Source organism: Populus euphratica, unplaced genomic scaffold (genome assembly GCF_000495115.2).
Source record: "Populus euphratica unplaced genomic scaffold, PopEup_1.0 scaffold123.1, whole genome shotgun sequence".
NCBI lineage: Eukaryota > Viridiplantae > Streptophyta > Magnoliopsida > Malpighiales > Salicaceae > Populus > Populus euphratica.
Genome location: NW_011499924.1, coordinates 661,673 through 681,403, shown reverse-complemented (window position 1 = coordinate 681,403; position 19,731 = coordinate 661,673). Strand labels below are relative to the sequence as shown.

General features: G+C 32.0%; 2 protein-coding genes and 1 long non-coding RNA gene across 3 annotated transcripts; 1 reads left to right on the top strand and 2 right to left on the bottom strand.

The window, feature by feature from the left end:
- Positions 1-113: 113 nt before the first annotated feature.
- On the bottom strand, positions 114-1,557 carry LOC105135507 (uncharacterized). Its single transcript, XR_844185.1, has 2 exons — positions 1,344-1,557; positions 114-479 (listed from the first exon to the last, which is right to left on the bottom strand). It is a non-coding gene; the product is annotated as an uncharacterized LOC105135507 (long non-coding RNA).
- A 614-nt stretch (positions 1,558-2,171) lies between these two features.
- Positions 2,172-8,959, top strand: LOC105135546 (programmed cell death 6-interacting protein-like). Its single transcript, XM_011040461.1, has 5 exons — positions 2,172-2,225; positions 2,340-2,498; positions 7,256-7,358; positions 7,816-7,919; positions 8,180-8,959. The coding sequence occupies exons 1-5, from the start codon at positions 2,172-2,174 to the stop codon at positions 8,714-8,716; spliced, it is 957 nt and encodes a 318-aa protein (XP_011038763.1). The 3' UTR covers positions 8,717-8,959.
- A 4,151-nt stretch (positions 8,960-13,110) lies between these two features.
- On the bottom strand, positions 13,111-15,298 carry LOC105135505 (cytochrome P450 714C2-like). The gene is made up of 5 exons (XM_011040399.1): positions 14,972-15,298; positions 14,601-14,821; positions 14,281-14,531; positions 13,828-14,182; positions 13,111-13,753 (listed from the first exon to the last, which is right to left on the bottom strand). The coding sequence occupies exons 1-5, from the start codon at positions 15,240-15,242 to the stop codon at positions 13,328-13,330; spliced, it is 1,524 nt and encodes a 507-aa protein (XP_011038701.1). The 5' UTR covers positions 15,243-15,298; the 3' UTR covers positions 13,111-13,327.
- Positions 15,299-19,731: the final 4,433 nt, after the last annotated feature.

Below are 19,731 nucleotides of genomic sequence, written 5' to 3'. Positions count from 1 at the left end.
GGTTTTCCAAGCATGAACGCTTCCGAGGCTTCACCTTCTGATTGTGTTCCATGATGTATTTATAGGGTTTGTGCGATGCAGAAATGGATCTCAGGGAAAGGAAAGGGACCAAGTTATCTGAAACTAATTTTATAAGCAATTGGCAGTGTTTGATGTAGTTAGCGTGCCATCTTTCACAGCCTAAAAGATGGCAAACAACTGCCTCGAGAACCATTAATCACAAAACCTGAAAAATGAAGCGAATAGTAGACAAGTGCAAAAGCAAGATTTACGAACAGAAAGAATGAAGCAACAAAATAACAAGCTGGTGGTTTGATAGTTTGAATTAAGTTCAGCACAAAATGGCAGTACCCGGCGTCCAACAAATTTCAGTACAAAGCACAGTACGCGTCATCCACTATTAAGTTTTGTGCAGAAAGGGAATGCCCCCTCAATATGCCCACAGCTGCTAGCTTTCCACGAAAGTAGCAGAAGCAAGTCTACACAGATACCAAAAACACAGGAAAATCAGATGCTTCAATTGCTGAAAAGAAAAAAAGCGAATCTCAAATTTCAAAATATCCAAAGTAATCGCAAATAATAATGTTTAGCAATAGAGTTCTTTTTTCAATATAAAGATATTTCCTCAGCACATGCACACACAATTGAATATAGGGAGCTTTGGATACATTTCTGCCTAAATCCACAAAATTCAAGCAAAATAACCAGTTATTTTATATTGTAGGTATACGGCTCTTATTAGTTGAAGGGATCTCCTGATGTGCAGATTAAGAGTGCAAAAAGGGATGTCTAAAACTGAAAATGCAATTGCTATAGTCATTACAAATAAAAGAAAAAAAAGCTATCATCATAACGTACTTAAACTAAATGCTGAAGCTGGAATGGTAAATTCCTAGGCCAACTTGAAACAGCCATCTTTCCCAGATATCCAGTTTTTCCCGTTTTACATGCATTTAGTCACTTTTATAAATTAGAAATGACCGTTAAACAGAGGTCTAAAATAATTATAATTATAATTATTATTCATTGTTAACATACAGGGATCTTTAGAAACTTAAAGTATTTAAGCTTGAAAGCTCTAATCAGTTAAAAAAAAAGAGCTAACATTTCATCAACTAAAAAAACCCCAGATCACAGAAATTCGACAAAATGAACAAATAATGCTATATTTCAATAAACAAACTAATGAGTTTAGCTAACAGCTAGCAAAGACGAAAGATTGACGATAAGAGAAAATCATAACCTAAGCCCTGAACCCTAAATTACACAACCGATCAAGATAAAGGGCAAAAAAGAGAGTAAATCGCGGAATTGAAGAAGAAAAGAAACCTAGTGAAGATAACCTCGAAGATAGGTTGAAGAGAGAGAACAGATCATAGAGAAAAAGAAGAGCTTTCTGTTTGGCAGTTGCAACCTGCCTCTTCTCTCCTCCTCCCTCACCTGTCGCAGCTAGTTTAGGGGTTGTTTTCACCTTTTTTAGGCTTTGACGTTTCGACTGAGGTGGCGTAACGATATACTAGCTTTTTGACTGCGCTATGCTGGGAGTCATCTTTTATTTTTTTTCTGCGCTATGCTGGGAGTCATCTTTTATTTAAAAAAAAAAAATTGGATATGATATTTTTTCCGACGCTTTTTTACCTAATATTTTTGAAATATAAATAAAGACTTGGAAGAGTATTTAATTGGATAAATTAATAACTATTTATATAAATAAATAAATAATTATTAATAGCAACTAAAAAAATTAAAAATAGATATAGATTAATGTATTTGATCTCTCCCATAACATAATATATTTACCTGATTAAATTTATTTAAATTAATTTTTTTATTTAACCAATAATATATATATATATATAATTTAATAAATTTATATTTTTATTATATAATAATAATAAAATAACTCAGAATTTATAATTTATATCACAAGCTGATTATGAATAATCTGATTTATATTTTTTTAGGACTTATTCAGTTAATAAAATCACTTTAAGTTAATTTTTACATTATTTAATTTAAAATAATTAGGTTAAGTGTTTTTAAAAATACATCATCATGTGTACAATAACCCGTTAATTAATTAGCCTGCACAGTAGCTAGTTAATTAATATTGTGCATCGTCACTTACCTGGGATGAGAAGCTGACAGTGATGCTCGTGTCTGATTTGGCGATGACAGATGACAGTGATGCTGGTGACTGGTTTGGTGGTGGTGTTACTGTGGCGGCTCTTCCTCTTCTCTGATGTTTCGGCGTTGGTTTCTCTCCTCTCTTTCTCCTCTGTTTCCCTTTCTCCTTCTGCTCCCAACTGTGTTGTTGTCGACTAGGAATACAATGGCAGCTTGTGGTGGTGGAGAGGACGTGCTCTGTTCCTGGTGGTGTTGTTGCAGCTGGCTGTGGTTGCTCTTCCTCTTCTCTGCCGCTTTTGTGTTATGTCTTCTCCTTGTTCAGTCACCTTGCTTCTTTGTTTCTTCTTCCAAACGACAGTTCTAAGGGCAAGGTGGGTGGTTCTCGATGGTAGTGTTGTTTCAAACGGTGGAAAGAGACGAGAGAGAGAGGTTATCATTCTTCTCCTAAAAAAAAATTGTCCCCTCCCCTGAACTACCCACTAGGTGTTCAAAGTAAAGAGATTTAAAGTGTTAGAAAATAAAGTGACCATTTCTTTTTCTAACAAAGAGGGTTGCACATGAGATGCTTTTTCACACCATCTCAAAGCATATTCTTTTACAGTCTCTTTGTTGCCCTTCTCCATGACTAACAAGCTTGACCTATCTGGGGCTACCTCCATATTGAATCTATACTGCTCCACAAAAGCTTTTACCAAATCTTTCCACTTTCTGATCTTTGTATTATCTAGCCTTGTATACCAGCTTAACGCTGATCCAGAAAGACTGTATTGAAAGAAATAGATGAGAAGTTTCTCATCATTCACCCCTTCTGCCATCTTATTACAATAAAATTTAAGATGAGTGACTGGGCATTCAGTTCCAGTATACTTGATAAATTCTGGTACCCTAAATTCTTTGGGTACAGCTACATTTGAGACTAAACACATCTCTGTAGCATAAACGGGATCATATAAGTCTGCCCCTTTGACTGCCCTCAATCCTTCTTCCAGAGCAGTCAATTTATCATAATCAACATGTTTAGAGAATCTCATCCTATGTGAGTCATTAGTTGTCAAGTTTACAATCAACACTTGTGCTGGTGGAACATTGGTAATGAACTATTATTCAAATGAAAAGGGATTTGCCCCTAAATTTTGAGACGTGAATACAAAAGGAGTTGCTGGCATAAATACAAATGGAGTTGCAACTGTTGGTTGAGTAGGGATATCCTCTCCGGACTTGGATACTAGGGTCTGCTCAAGTAGACTTGTAAGTCGTGCAATATCATTTTTCATGCTCTCCAACTCCTTTTGATAGTGAGCCTCTAGATGTGCTCTTTCTTCGTTCTCCATTATCTTCCTTCGTAGTCGAGTGTAATGAATTTTATGGTCTTTTGAGGGACCTATATTTCAACCTGAATGAATGCAAGTGAAATGAATGAAATGCACAAATGGATGCAAAATGTCATATGGAAGATGCATGCTTGTTATTTGTTTTAGGTTTTCCTTTAACTTATGATGAGGAACAGACCAGATCAGATTCTCTTAAGAAAGTTTTCTCTGAGGACTCCAAACCTACAAGAACTTGAACCAATTTAAGCGAGAAATTTGATGCTATAAATCAAAATCAAAATAAACATTTTTCATAATGAAAAGATGATGAAATTGTCTTTTATTGATTTACAATATTAGAATCATAACAAGTTAATCTTTCCAAAGCCTTGGACCGTCATATGCTGAGATCTCATTAATTCCATCTCTGATCAACCCAAAAAACTGATGGAATTCATTTCTAGTCATTGGCTCATCATCTATTATTTGTTGGGCTATGTCTCTTAATTCTAAAGCATAATTCTTGGCATCATCTGCTTGTACATAATAACACATAACTTCAGAAGCCCAATATTCTGCTTCTCTTTCTGCATTTTCTTTTTCTGATGATAAGGTTTGCTCAATGAAAAGCAAATGGTCCACCTACTCATCTAAATTGGCAATTAATGTATCTTGATTTTGACACTATTCCTGAAGTAATTTATTTGCCTCTTCCAACTTTAATGTCATTTCCTCAACTTTTGATGCTCTTCTAACCCAGCTCTTCATGTTAACATTTTGCTTCCTCTTATCTTCTGACAGAAGAACATATTTTTCTTATAGTTGCTAGAACTCAAGTTATTGATGTTATAGCTGAGCTGACAAGTCATCCTTTTCCTGTTTTGTGATAGCCAAAGTTTTTTCTCGAATGGCTAGATTAGATGCTAACTTTTTTTTTTAGCCCCTAACTCTTCCACTTCAGCATTCAAACTTAGGTTATAAGATTCTTGTTAGGCGCGGACTTCTTTGTGTATATCTTCAGCAAACCGAATCAAAGACCTGGATGACCCTTCAAAAGGAGGAACTTTGTATCCTTTCCCTCTCTTCTTTTGCCACATTAGATATCCTTTAGTTTTTTTTCCTTCTACACTCTTAGCAGAAGTAACCCTACCAGGATGTTTTCATGCCTTCTTCACTGATTCTAATAATTTCTTCGAGGTCTTGAAATCTTCATAAAATATTGTCAATTTGGTAGTTCTTGGAATAAACTGCTCAAATCCAAACTGTCGTAAAACCATATTGGGACAATAACTAATACAGCAGCGGGCTCCTATCAACGAGACCCATGGGTACTCACCACAATATGCTAGATAAGATTTGAAGTAAGAATATCGACTCCTCCAATGAAATTGAGATTTACTTAGACTTAGAAACATTGATTCTCATGTAGTTCTTCCTACTTCATGCAAATGTTTTTCAGCAAAATTCACCAACTTAGAATAAAGATGTCATGGGGTACCAACCAAACCTGAAATCTTCCCCTCAATCATATGACTCATAATCCAGACAAACAACATCTTAAACAACCCTTTCTGGCTATTTGTTCCCACCAAATGTTAACGTATAAATTGACTGTGAGTCATATGAAAATGGAAAGATAATAAGATGGCCAACAATTTCGGCCAACACTGTCTTGAAAGAAATCGATTCCATACTTGAGAATCGGGTTTTGAACCCATGAACAATGACATGATAAGATGGGTGTTGGACTCGTGTCGTTATTTCTTTTATATTTATTTTTGTTTTTTTCTTTGTTTTTTTTACATGCAAATTTTTTTTATATAAAATATCAAAAATAACAAAAAACAATTACTCAAGTGCCATTGTATAGGTAAAAGACTGAAATATCCTTGAATTTATCAGAAATTTATGAAAATGCCACTAACGACGCGTGTGCCTCACGCGCGGTTACTCTTGGAGGCAGCGAAATTTCCCAGCGAGATTCCAGCCAACAGATGGTTGATTCTGGTAGATCTGAGGGAGAGGATTCTGATGACAGTGGTTTCGACTTTCGTTGATGGCTGATGAGGGAGCATAGTCGATTTGAAGCTTCGAGTGGCCGATGACAGTCGCAGCCTTTTTCTAGCCAGATGAGGCGGCAAAAACATGTAAAACTATCGGGGTTTTGCTTCAGAAGGGGCGATTCACCTTTTTGGGGTGGTTTGGCGACTTAAAACGGCAAAAAATGGGAGATCGGATGAGAGAGAGAGAATTACCGGCGAGAGGAGAGAGAGGCTCCAAGATGTTGCTACGGTGTGAACGCGAGCATGGTGCATCGATGCCTCTAAAGGCTATGAACGGTTGGATCACGGATGAACTGATACTGCGACTGTGATTGACTTGATCTGCAAGTTGATCAGAGGGTCCGGATGGGCTGAGTTGTGATCCGATGTGGCGCGATGCATCGAGTATTTGGTACACCTGATGACGTGGCACAACAGGATCAAATGGCAGATTATTTTAAGGCTGAGATGAATTTGGGTTTTAATCTAGTGTGGTAAGCCCTATTGTATCCTATTAAATCAAAAACTCAGATTTAAACACTATTGGATCTAACGGTTAGGATATTTTTGGTATTTTTCAAATTGTTTTTTTTTTTAAATCAATATCTTACTCGCGTGAAAAAAAAGTAGAAAAAATATGAATAATGTCTAAATAATAAACATAAATAGTTAGCTCTTTCTCGGATTTTTTCTTCTTTTTTTTCTTCTTCTCCTCTCTGGCATATTTTCACTGGCTATTTATAGCCAATGAAAGGGGGACATAAAATCATGTGATGTGCAAAATTTCAATGTTACAGCTGCACCGCCTACCATTAGCAAAAATCCCTCGCCTACTATGACAAAACTGTATTATTTTTTTTGTTTTATTATATATAATAATAATAAATATTTATAGGGGTAAAATTAAAAACTCAAATCAGTATTAGAAAAAGCTCGTTTCAACCGCTAAAAATCAATTTTAATTACTGAAAATTATATTGGAACATAAAAAATCTTTATATGGGTATCAACTCGGTGGACTGGGTTTTTGACCAAAAATAACAATTTTGACCAAAAATAGCCTAAAACTCATTTTTTATCCCAGTCAACATGGATTTGACTTGAAACTGCCCGAAACTTATTTTTTATCCCGGTCGACATGGTTTAACCCGTGTTGACTCGGTGGACTCGGTTTTGACCGAAAATAACGGTTTTAACCCGAAACAGCTCGGAACTCATTTTTTATCCCAGTCAACATGGTTTAACATGTATTGACCCAGTGGACTCGGTTTTGATCAAAAGATGCGGTTGACTCGAGAAAATATATTTTAAACTTTTTATTTTTATTTTTTTTGTTATGAATAATAAAATAAAATAACATTCGAGAAAATCTTAGTGAATCCAAAATTGGGTTACAACAATACATATCCTTTGTCGACACTCATCTTGCCCAAGCTTTGTTGTGTAAGCCTGTAACTGGAGTTGTTGTAAGGTTTGCCAATAATGGCCAATACAGATTGCAATTTGAGGGGCAGCATATTTTGTTGTAATTTGAACAAATGAGGTGGCTAAATTAGCTGGCCATGGCTGTGTCCCTTTTGCAGCCCAAAAATTGACAATAAAGAGGAGTCTCTACAATTACATTGGTAGGACTCCGTTTAAATCAGCATGGATAGATAAATTCATTTTGTTATTATTGAAACTTAGTTGATGAATTATTCTTTTTGCACCTTAGATTTCAATGGTCGTGGAAAGCAATTCAGCAATCATTTACTAAGCTCGTTTCTGAATTGTTAGCTTGTTCTGAAGTCAATTTCTTTTCCTAAAATTATAGGCTGTCCTTGTTTACAGGCTCGGAATGAAGAGTTTTCTGCTGTCTTTAACCTTCAAGATTACAAAGGTAGGTTTTTTCTTGTATAATTGTTGTTTCAATACTGTCTGAATGGGTTTCTTGAATGGAAATGTTAATTATGCATGTATTTGATCTACATGTTGATGTCCTTTTTGTTTAAATACTGCAGAGTTTATAATTCCACTATGTTGCTTATTTTGCTCTCTCTAGAAATTGGAACACGATCATTCTATCAAACCATTGTTACAAATAAATAAATAAAAATGTGTGTGTGTGTGTGTGTATTCTACACTTCTATGAAAATGACATGAAGAATTTAATTTTATAATACTTGATTAGTTTCCATCCCTAGGCTTTCTGATGATATGTTTTTCTTGAAGGTGGCTAGTTTATCTCAAAATGAGAGATCATATTCTTGTTTCAGAGCTGCGCTTGACCTTCACATTCATTGGGTAAATGAAACGCATGCTCCTTTGACACAAATCTCCCTCACAATTTGTTTCAGCATCTCGTGAGAAGTGTTACAAGCAAATACAGGCTGCCATAGTCAAGTATCGAGAAATAAAGAAGAACATCAACGAGGGATTGAAGTTTTATGTTAGTCTTCAGGTAAACACTTCTCTGTTGCATATATCTGTGCTGTTCAGGATGTGAAGTCCTGAACTTATGATCAAGTAGAACATGCTCACTTCTTTAAAGTGCCTACTGCAATTATTTTATTTTCTTCCTGTATGCTTTTAAATCTTACATCCAATGTCCATGCCTTTCCTTTGTCTCAGGCACTATGAATTATTTTTTTATGGGTTTTAAACTAGTTTAGCTGGGTTACTTTCCGAAGGGTTGATACAAGAAATATATTTGTGAAACAGGATGCCATCACCAATATCAAACAGCAGTGCAGTGATTTTGTGATGACCAGAAGTATCCAGTGTCAAGAAATGATTGAAGATGTACAAAGACAAATGGCTGGACTAAGTTTTCAAGACCATAAGAATGCAGGCTCATACAGCTATCCTGCAGTAAACCAGCCCCATCAAACTCAAAGATCCAGTTCACATCCTCCATCAGATCCTCAAAATGTTCCGCATCCGCATCCTCAGCCCCAGACACAGTACTTTCAGCCTCCTGGGCAGTCTACAATACCTGGTTATGCTCACCCTCCTCCCCCTTACACAACACCACTGCAGCCGCCACCTTATCATATGCCCCCTGCTCCAGGTGCTCCTTACCCGCCTCGACAGGTTCAGCAACCACCAACAAACCAGGAGTATGGTCACCCTGCCTATCCAGGGTGGCGGGGCCCATACTACAATGCCCATGGACAACAACCTGGATCTCTTGCTCGGCCTACTTACACTAATCCAGGTCCATACCCTCCCCCTCACCAAGACTATTATAAACAATAGTTTTCTTTTGACTTAATAATTTGATCATCTATCGTGTGTTATTTTTGTTGCTTGATCTCATCCTTGGTGGGATAGATTGGATTTAGCTAGAGCATTTGGTTGCAAAGTGTGATTATCATGAATAACCATTGGCTTTGAATAATCTCTGTACATGTTATGCATGTGTATATCTTGTTAATTCAAACATACAGAGGTGATGCAGTATAAAGATAAATTTCCATTAATTTATTTGTAATTTTATTACTTCATTGCTTTATTGCACCTTGGAACTTGATGTATTGTTTGGGTTTGGTTGGTGTGAACGTGCTTCTAAGCCATTCGATCAATATTCCACGACAACCAAGAGTTTAGATTGAAAATTACATGGGGTTTGGGATGTTCAATGCAATCAATTGCTAAAACATTCCATCACATGTAAGAAATGTGCTTACTAGCCTTTCCCCTATTGTTTAGCTAGTTACTAACCATTTAACCGCCATTCGCGGGTTATAATTTATTTAAAAAAAATATTGGGTATGCAGTTTGTTATAATGTGTTTTTTTATATAAAAAAATTTAAAATATAAATTAAAAAGTTTATGCAAGATCAAGATATTCTATAAAATAAAATGAGATATCTATCTATTTATGTTTATTAAATTTATTTATTTAAATAAATAAAAGATAAATCTATATTCTAAAAAATATATGACTTAAAAGATAAACAAACTAATTGAATAAAAAATATCATGATATGTATTCATTTGTGTTTATTAAACATGTCAATAATATAATTTTAAAATAAATATTTTTTATTTTAAAAAATAAACTTTGTATTAAAAAAAATTATTAATAAATTAGAATGATACCTTGAAAAATAAAATAAAAATAAAAATTATATTCTTTTCAAAAATCAAGTAAAAAATGAAAAATATTTTATTAAATATAAACCAAATTATTTTTAATTAATTTCAATTAAAACTCAATATTTGCCGCATCCCAAAGATATTTTTAACTAGTCTAAAATTAAAAAAGTTAAGGTGAAAAATTGTCATCAGACCTTGAGAGGGCCACCACATAAGGGCTTCTTATGGTTTTTTTTTTTTAATCTTATTTAAGTCTTCCTATATTTTATTTGGTTTACCCCTTATTATTTTTTTAATAAAAAAAATAATGCGTAGCCTGCCTTTTCAATTTTTTATTATCAAATAGATAATCAAAAAATTAAAATGAGGTCTTTTAATTAAAAAATATTTTGTAACCTATTTTAACTTTAAAAAATCTAGAAAACACTCTTGTAATCTCAATAAATTAATTTCTCAATTCAAAATACCTTTAAGATCCCATTTGTTTCATAAAAAGTATTTTTTTTTAACTATTTTTCAAAAAAATTATGTTTGTTTTTCAATAAAAAATTTAGTCAATAAAAAATATTTTTCAGTTAAAAAAATGACTCGGTTTGCAGAAAAATATTTTCTTTTTATTTTAAGTGAAAAATACTTTTTAAAAGTTGTGAAAAATTTAAAACTATCATGTTATTTGCTGATTATATCAAACTTAGTTCTTAAACTTTTGATTGCTATATATTTAGTTTTAAATTTTTTTTCTATTCACCCTTTAGAATTTGATTTTTATATTAATTTTTATTCTTATTTTTATGATTTTTATTTGTTTTTTTCTTATCATTTTTTTAATTGAAATATTTTATCTATCACATTTAATCCTCATTCTTTTTATTGTTATTTATTTTATTTGAAATAATTTATGAAATTATAATTTTTTTAATTTAATTATCTTTCAACTTTTTTATCTGTTAGATTTGATATTTATTACTTTGATTGTTATTTATTTTATTTGAGATAATCTATGAAATTATATATTTTTTAATTTTATTCTCATTTAACTTTTTAATTGGTAAGATTCTTTCCTCATTATTTTAATAAATATGAAAAAAATATTAACAATTTATTTTCCAGCTTATTTTTCATGATATAGTTAAACACTGGAAAATATTTTCCAACTTATTTTTTATGATGCTACTAAATATAAAAAAAATAATTCACTTTTCAGGAATGTATTTTCTAAAAAAATTACTTTAAAAAAAAATTACTTTCCAAAAAATAAAAAGAACCTAAATTAATCCAAAAATACAAATAAAATTAAAAGATTTTTCTTACTCAATCTTAATTTGCATTTTTTTTACGTGGCAAAATGAAGGGAAAAAACTCAATGGAACTCCTATCATAAAATAAAACTCATTAACATAAATAATAACATTTTCTTTTGTCGTGTTGTGGACAAGAAATGAATTTTTTATCCTTTTTTAGTTTCTAACATCTTTTCTTTTATCTCTTAAAAGAAGCTGTTTGAGAACACGGTCATTCTCAAAAAATTCAATTTTTTTACTAAAAATGAATTTTTTTTATTATGTTTTGGATTATTTTGATGCACTGATCTTAAAAATAATTTTTAAAAAATAAAAAAAATATCATTTTGAGGCATTTCAACACAAAAGGTATTTGAAAAATAATTTCTAAAAATGAATTTTTTGGTTATGTTTTGGATCGTTTTGATGTACTGTTCTCAAAAATAATTTTTAAAAAATAAAAAAAATATCATTTTGATGCATTTTGGCACGAAAATTACTTTGAAAAACAATTACAATTATACTTCCAAACAAGCTACTTAGAGACTTAAAAATAAATAAAATAGAATTTTATACGAAAAACCCAAAAACATGAGAACTAAATATAACTTTATCATGCGAATTTGAGAAAGGCCATCATAGTATTTTTTTTGTTTTCTCATATTAGTTCTTAGTCTTTTAATTATATCTTAATGCTAAAAACTAAAATCATATCTTATTAAATTGACCAATAATTAAACTCTAAAATCTTATGAAAACTTTAATATCTTAAAAAACACAAAGAATAGATATTATCACTTAACAAAAATAAATAACATAACATAAAAAAAAATGAAATTAAAAAAAAAAAAAACATAATACTAAACTCACAATAAACTGTAAGATAATGAGCTGGCATTTTAGTTTTTTGTTTTTAATTATAATATAATTATAACTAGTTGTAACCCAATAGCTTTGTATTATTAGGATTTTGTTTTCTTTCCCGTTTCTTTTGGAATTCCTATTTTGTACGGCACACAGGGGCGCCCCATGCATCTACCTACGTAAGAACCCATGCTCTAGATGTTAGACATATGAATTCTAAAGATTTTTTTTTTTAGAAACATAATAATACTTTAATTTTATAAAAAATTATAGTCAGAAAAAAGAAAAAACTAGAACTTTTTATTCATATGACATATTTTTTAATCCAAAAAACTGGAAATATACTAAATTTGAAAAATATATTATAAAAATTTTTCATAATTTTTCTTTACAAGTTTCTCATTTTTTCTAAATAAAGAAAAGACAGACAATATTTTTTTATATACAAGCATTTAAAAATATATATAAAAAAAAAGATTATTGTTTCTTACATTTGTATATTCAGTTAGTGTCATAAATATAATTTTTATTATAAATATAATATAAATATTTTTTGAGCTAACAATATAATTTTTCATGGTAGTTTTTAATTTGAATGGAAAAAATATATAATTAGATTATTTCAAATACAAAATATTAAGGTGATTGTTATAAAATATGGTTTTGATTTTTTATGAAAAATAGTTGTAATCTTGATATATTTCTTATTTTTCTGGTGTAAAATTTATATTCATTTTTAATAAATATTGAATATATTTTTAAACTTTTTCATTGAAAAAGAAAAACCAGAAAAGAAAAGGAAAAATAAAAATTGAAAAGAAAAACGGTTTTAACGCACCTCCAGTTTTCTTGTGTACTCAAGAACACCCCCTGGATGAGTTAAGGGACTGTCCCCTTCTATTGTTTCTGCTTGTTCTATACCTGATACTGAACACTGCAATTTCAGACGCTAGCTCACTTCCTCGGAAGTTTTCATTGGTGTTTAGAGCCTCCCATCACGGGAAAGGCTGGTGTTCCAGCTACTTTATGTGGGTTCTTGAACGGGATTATGAGGTCAGCGGCTATAAGCGTATTAATTTAAGAGAGCATGACACCCATATCCATCACGTAAGAGTGTTTAAGATATATCCTGCGGAACCAGTGGATTGATGATCAGACACCTGCACATCCTGCTATAAGAAAATGGCAGGCTACCAAAATCAGAAAGAGAGGGGGGTGGGCGGGATTCCTCAAGTACTCAAGGCGGCAAAATCTGCCAGTTTAGTTCAAGTTTCCTGTTTTTTCAGGGGTTTTTACCGTTACTGCATTTGAGATTCGCAGAATCGCTCAAATTGCTTTCAAGAAAAAAGATGTTTGCAGTGCATGATCACCAGTGCATTGGCGTTTGGTTTCACTAGTTTTGTTGTCTTGTATTTAGGTTACTCGAGTTTTCATTTTTATCTTATTATTATATATTATCATCTTGTACATTAGAGGACGATACACATTGAAGAAGTGGCTTTCATCTCTAGCTATTTGTCTGTTTGCCTTAGTTGGCAAAGCTTTACAAGTTCAGGCCACCAGTTTATTCATTTTAATTTACTATTTTATTCTAAGCATCCTTGAGCTGTCTACCCTCAGGACTCATATCTTCTGAATGACAAGATTAACACCGTGCTCGGGCTCCAAAAGCAAACCCAACGTAGGGGAGTGACGATAGTTTGTGGAGATGCTAAGATTGAAATTGGATAAGATCATAGCAAGCAAGACTTTCAATTGTATCATCCCTAATTTATTGCCGGGACACAGCCGAGCCCCAACTCCGAAAGGTATATAGGCATGTGAAGACTTGCATGCACCTGAAACTCCGTCAATGAACCTTTCAGGATTGAACTTGTCTGCGTCAGGCCCCCAAAGGTCAGGGTCGCGGTGCAATGCTGGTGCCCATATCCAAATGTTTACACCTTTTGGAACCTGCATATCACAAAGCTTCACATCTTGCAGGGCTCGCCTTGATACCAACGCCACTGGCGGGTAAAGCCTCAGCACCTCTAATATCACCATCTTTAACTGCAGTTAATTAAGTGTATATTGAAGTTAAAATGACTAATCTGTGCTTTTTAATGGACCAATCAGCTACCTACCACTTTCATCTTGCCAAGCATATTGAAATTCGGGAGATGACCACCACAGACTTGCTTAACTTCGGACCGGGCACGAGCTTGCCATTCAGGATTTGAAGCTAACAGCATTAAACCCCACATTGCAGAAATAGCAGTCCCCTCAGAGGCAGCGAGCAACATATCCTTGCAGTTATCAACTATGAACTCATGAGCATTTGATGGACCAGGCCCATCATTTTCGGAACCTTCCAAGATCACTTGCAATATGTCCTTAGTTGTGCTAGATCCACAGCGGTCCTTGGCTATGTCCAAAATCATCGAATGGATCTCCTTTGCCAATCTCCAAGCATTTCTATTTGCTTTAGTAGGAAGATATCTGATTCAAGGACAAAAAAATGAGTGCAATTGGCAACCCACCATTGCTTAATTACATATATGTATATACAAGGATATCGAGGAGAGGAGAGGACTTGCCTCAAGAATGGAATCCCAATTGTCGTTGCTGTTCCCATTGCCTTAAAAAGAGTGTGACACCTTGCAGTTACGTTCATTCCTCTACAATGATCATGCCCGAACATAAGCTTTGAGATTATGCAGGAGGTGAAGCTTCTCATGTGGCCATCCACCATGATATCTGCATCTAATCCATCCTTGGATTCCATTAATATTCTTTCCCATGATTTAATCACAGTGCTACCAGATTCAACAATTATGTTCAAAGTGTCCTGCATAACACAAGGTCCCCACATCATACACTCAGAATTAATTAAGCTGTAAATTCAATTTAAGTCGACCTTGTCCACAGAGAGCCGGGGGCTTAAAATCTTTCTCTGGTGAGACCAAGCCGGTCCATTTGTTGTAATAATGCCTTTGCCTAACAAAACTCCCCTGTCCTTCTGTAGATAAGCAGGTTTTCCCAGGTCCAACGATCTAAAGAGTTTCATTTCCTTCACCATGAAAGGATTAGTGGCGTACAAGAAGTGCAACGTCCCAAGTTTAAACATGTACGTGTTACCTATCAATTTTTAAAAAGTAATTAACCACACCATAATGTTGAAATAATTAATATCCCTAAATAATTTTATGGTAAAAGGAGCACCCATGCACACCAGATGAAAAGAAATGTGACACAGCAAAAGAATTGTATAATCATGCAAGAAAATACCATATTTCTTGCACCACTGCTTGAAACTTGGGAAACCTGAAAAACTGTCGCCTTCTATGCTTGGAGTACTTTCACTTCTATTCTGAACTATAGCTTGCTTAATTTCTGGAATGTTTCCCAGTAAAAAATTAGGCGGGGGACCTCTGATTCCTTGCTTTCTAAGCCTTAGCTCGGGCCTCCACCAGAAAGAGTAGTAGAGATAAACGATCAAGCTCCATGTCAGAAGCAAAACAAGACGAGTGAAATTGTAGGAGATGGGGAACCCTTCCATTGCTAGCTCTTACAGATCGTATAAACCAAAGGAGCTTGGATGCAAGTTTTGTAAATTCTAGGGCGATTTCCAGAGGAATTCATAGTATTTTTTTTATTAACCTCAGAATATATATAGACATTCAGGAATACATCATCTGTTTCAGGGTATGGATTAGTATTTTAATTTTGAAATCAACAATAAAATAAATGTACGTAATATGTTATATATCAGAATATAGATTTGATATGTGTGTGTTGTAATTTTGAAACCAATTACAAAATTAATTGTCAAATCTGATGATTTTAGTCCTTCTACCAATATAAGGACATGACAATGATAGATGATAGAAAAATATCATGATGAATACTTAAAAAATCTAGCTACTACAAAGAATAATTGAAGTTTGATAAGATTTGGAGAGAAGATTATAGATTTCACATGCATGCATCCGTTTATAATTTTTCACTCACACGTAATTAAATTTGTTTTCTGATTGCAAAGAAAAAAAATGCATATTAAGTTTATTAATTTTTCACAACAAGGAATATACTATCAATTTAAGCAATTTTATCATTAAACTATTATATTTTAAGCAAATATTGTCCTTGATTTAATAACTTGTAGAAATAAAAAATAAAAGAGTAATTAATCTAAAATATATATAATAAAAAACAAAATAGATATCTTATTCTCATTTAATATTTATGAGCATATTTTTGCATATTATATTCATATAAAATAATTCACAGTGTAATTATTAATATTATCATAAAAAACTATAATTTTATTTGAAAATTATGGAGAGCTAGATAATAATTTAAATATCATTTTAATTATTTTATTTAAACATCTTTTATTCAAAATTAAAAAAACAATTTCAGAAAAAAAGTTAATATTAAAAGGGGCTTCTAAGGATGACCTTGTGCTCCTAGCCTTAACAAAATCTCAAGAATGCCCGATTCTTTTTTAAATGGATGGACAACCTATGTCCTTTTTTTAACACATCATTCAACTAATTTTTTTTTTTTAATAAAATAAATGATATATTTCCCGATTAGACAAATGACATATTGTCATCTAGTTTGAAAGTAGATGATATATTTCCCGATTAAACAAATAATATATTGTCATCTAGTTTAAAAGTAGATGATATATTTCTCGATTAGACAAATGACATATTGTCATCTAGTTTGAATTTGATATATTGTTATCTAGTTTGAATTTGAGCCACTTGATGGTTGAAAACTCAGGAATTAGATTCTTAAATTTTTTTAATAAAAAAACCTATTAACCTATTTACCTTGATGGTTGAAAACTCAGGAATTAGATTCTTGAATTTAAAAAAAAAAACCTATTAACATATGTAAATTTATTTTAACTTAAAAACTCATCATATTGATCAAAAACCAAAAAACAAAAAACAAAAAGATTGAATAATAAAACTTGAGCTTCAATCTATTTTTTCTAATAAGATGAAACCTTCGAACCACTTTCATAAAGCTTCATTCTTGAAAGACGAACCAATTGATCCTTCTTTATCAAAATATTATTTACCAACCCCTTTCTCTTCTTTTCTATTCTTTCAATGTCTCTCTCCTTTTAAACAACATTGTGGGGGTAAAACATGATAAAAATGAAATGTAGAATCAAAATATAAAATTAAGAAATAATAGGGATCAAAAAATGCTTAAACTAAAACTTTATGGATCAAACTAAATTTGTCCACATAATTTAACAGTGGGCTATGTGTTTTTTTTTAGGTTTATTTTGAACCTTGTTTTTTTTTTTAACAATCAATCATTTTAAATTTTATCTTGTAAAATTATTTTTTAATTTGACTTCATAATTTTTAACTATACCATGTGTATACATGAAAGTATATAAAAAGAAGTATCATTTTAAATTATTATCGTAAAATTATTCTTTAATTTGATTTCATAATTTTTAAAGACATTGTGTATACGTCAAAGTGTGTAAAAAGAAGTATTTAAATTCTTTCTTGTAAAATTATTTTTTAATATGAGTTCATAATTTGTTAAGACATTGAGTGTACATCAAAGTTGATAAAAATAAGTAGACATTAACACATAAATGATCATTTAAGAGGATGAAATTAAAAAAAAAATAGCAAAAAAACTTTGTTTCTTGAACAGTTCTGTTTATAATAAACCATGTCTATTATTGCTACAATAGGCTACATGGAAAAAAAAAAAAAAAGAGTAAAAAGACATTGTGTTTAAGGTTTTTACTTGTAATATGAGCTACTCAATGACCTAAAACAACCGGAGGTTTAATAACTAGTTATAGTATAAGATTGCATGGAATATGGACATAGTGTGTTCATATGTTTTTTTATATTATGGATACACATTCCTCGACACGACACTATCCAGAGTGCACGGTTATTTTTAAAAGTCAAATCATGGGAAAAAGCTTTCTAACTTAAAATTTTTATTTGATTGTATATTTATAGTTGAGAAATACAAATAATAGTATTCAACGATGTTTTGTTTTTCTAATTAACTCTTTACTATTTAACTATTGATAACTGAGCTACCAACTCACTTGCACGCAGTGTGTCCATATATATGTATTCATATGTAGTTTTATACACGTGATTGTAATAAAGTTAGTTTTGCTTTCCTCTATGTTTTTTCCGAGTGTCCAAAGTGTTAATTAATATCTATAACATTCACGGTATACTAACTTCCTTTCGTAACAACATGATCCAAACTGGTTGTATATATATGATGTTGATTTGGTTATTAATTCCTCATTGGAGTAACCAGGTCGCTCTTTGGTTATATATGATGTTTGAGGTAAAAAAAAAACGAGTAATTTTTCTCACCATGTGTTTAATCAATCTATTGCATGTATTTTATTTATTAAAAAAAGCAAACATTTCATGTTTCAACATCTATAAAAGTACTAATTAAATTGTTGTATTTGTTGCACTTTTTCAGTAAAAGTAATTAAATTGTCAGACGATAACAAAGATTGACATGCATACGTGTGTGTACATTAGTTTTGGTGCCCGTGCTTCACAACCAATATTAAATATTATTGTATATTAATACAAATATGGTGTTTTGTTAGTGTATTATGTTATTTAAGTGTATTATGAAAGTATGTTTGATGTTATTTGCAAGTAGAGTAGATTGTATATAATATTTATAAACTGATGCAAAAGAAAATGAATTGAAAGAAAAACATATATACAAAAATATTTATAAACTTATACAAAAATAGATGTTAGCATATGAACGTGATAGGATCTGCCAAGCAAAAAGAGATGTTGCAGCTAAAAAAACAAAAGTTATGAGCTTTAATAGTGTCCTCGATTTGAATTTTGTCGGTGAAGCAGAGATTCAAAGCAACATTGTTAATATTGTAGTTGTATGTCTAAATCAAAGGTCACGTGGAGTAAAAAAGAGTAAGTCATCTCTTTAAGAGTGAATAATAACGAAAAAACGATATAAGTTTAATATATAGAGGGACAATTAAACATATGCATATGATTATTTGATTCGTGAAGGAATTAAACATATGCATGTGATTATTTGATTAATGACACTGGTTAGAACATTTATGATCATCAACATTTATGATCATCATTGTATATATTTAACCCTCTTTTCAATTTACTGTCATGGGTATTGTAATGGTGTTAATTTCGTCAGGGTACACTGACAAAAATAACACTGAAACAGCACAGTGGGCAGAGACAACTTGTAGGATAGTATTGAAATCAACAGTGTAGATAGAATAGATAGTAGAGACTGACGATTAGTCTAGGCAATGGATGGTCCAAGGCTTAGTGAAAACATTACTAGCACGCATAACAACATGCATGGCAAATTCAGTAGCAATGTATGTCTAACAATTTGGCAGGATATAAGTTGATGTTAGACACAAATTTTGATTTAGATGACAAACAATTCAAGGCATGCAAATACACCTATTCTAGCAGCATGTGAGTTGGCAGAATAAATGGTTTGTTGAGTGATAGACCTTGAGAGATGCAGCAATTGGGACAGTTATTGGCAGTTAACTGTTTTTGACAAAAACAACGATATATGTTCCTAGTCTTTGGGATAGTTTTTGTTGTATTCTTCCATGTATATAGTTTTTACATAGGTTGTATGTAAGTATGTAGTATGCAAATTATATGAGTAGGCAGAACCATTGTATCATAATACACACATAAACGAACTTGTGTATTCTTTTTGTTGAGATTAATAAAATATTAGGATTTTTTCATGTAATTCAATCAGTGTGTTAACTTGTGCATATCCTTTCTGTTGGGTGTGGACACAACATGGTTGGTGGCAGCCATGTTAGACATGGCTAAAGTCAATGGTGGTTGCATGGTGGGTGCCTAACCAAAGAAATTGTTGCCCACCATTGTTGACTAAAGAAGAAACTTGTCTCCCACATCAGCTATAAATAGAGAGTGCCATTGATAGCTGATGAGCACCACGAGATAGAGAGAAACACAGAGAGAGAG

Coding starts and splice junctions, on each gene's coding strand:
- LOC105135505 (XM_011040399.1), bottom strand. CDS start 15,242: ATGGAAGGGTTCCCCATCTCCTACAATTTCACTCGTCTTGTTTTGCTT. Junction 14,532..14,600: donor CCCGGCTCTCTGTGGACAAG/GTCGACTTAAAT, acceptor TGTGTTATGCAG/GACACTTTGAACATAATTGT. Junction 14,183..14,280: donor ATTGGGATTCCATTCTTGAG/GCAAGTCCTCTC, acceptor TCCTTGAATCAG/ATATCTTCCTACTAAAGCAA.
- LOC105135546 (XM_011040461.1), top strand. CDS start 2,172: ATGACAGATGACAGTGATGCTGGTGACTGGTTTGGTGGTGGTGTTACT. Junction 2,226..2,339: donor GTGGTGGTGTTACTGTGGCG/GCTCTTCCTCTT, acceptor ATACAATGGCAG/CTTGTGGTGGTGGAGAGGAC. Junction 7,359..7,815: donor TAACCTTCAAGATTACAAAG/GTAGGTTTTTTC, acceptor AATTTGTTTCAG/CATCTCGTGAGAAGTGTTAC.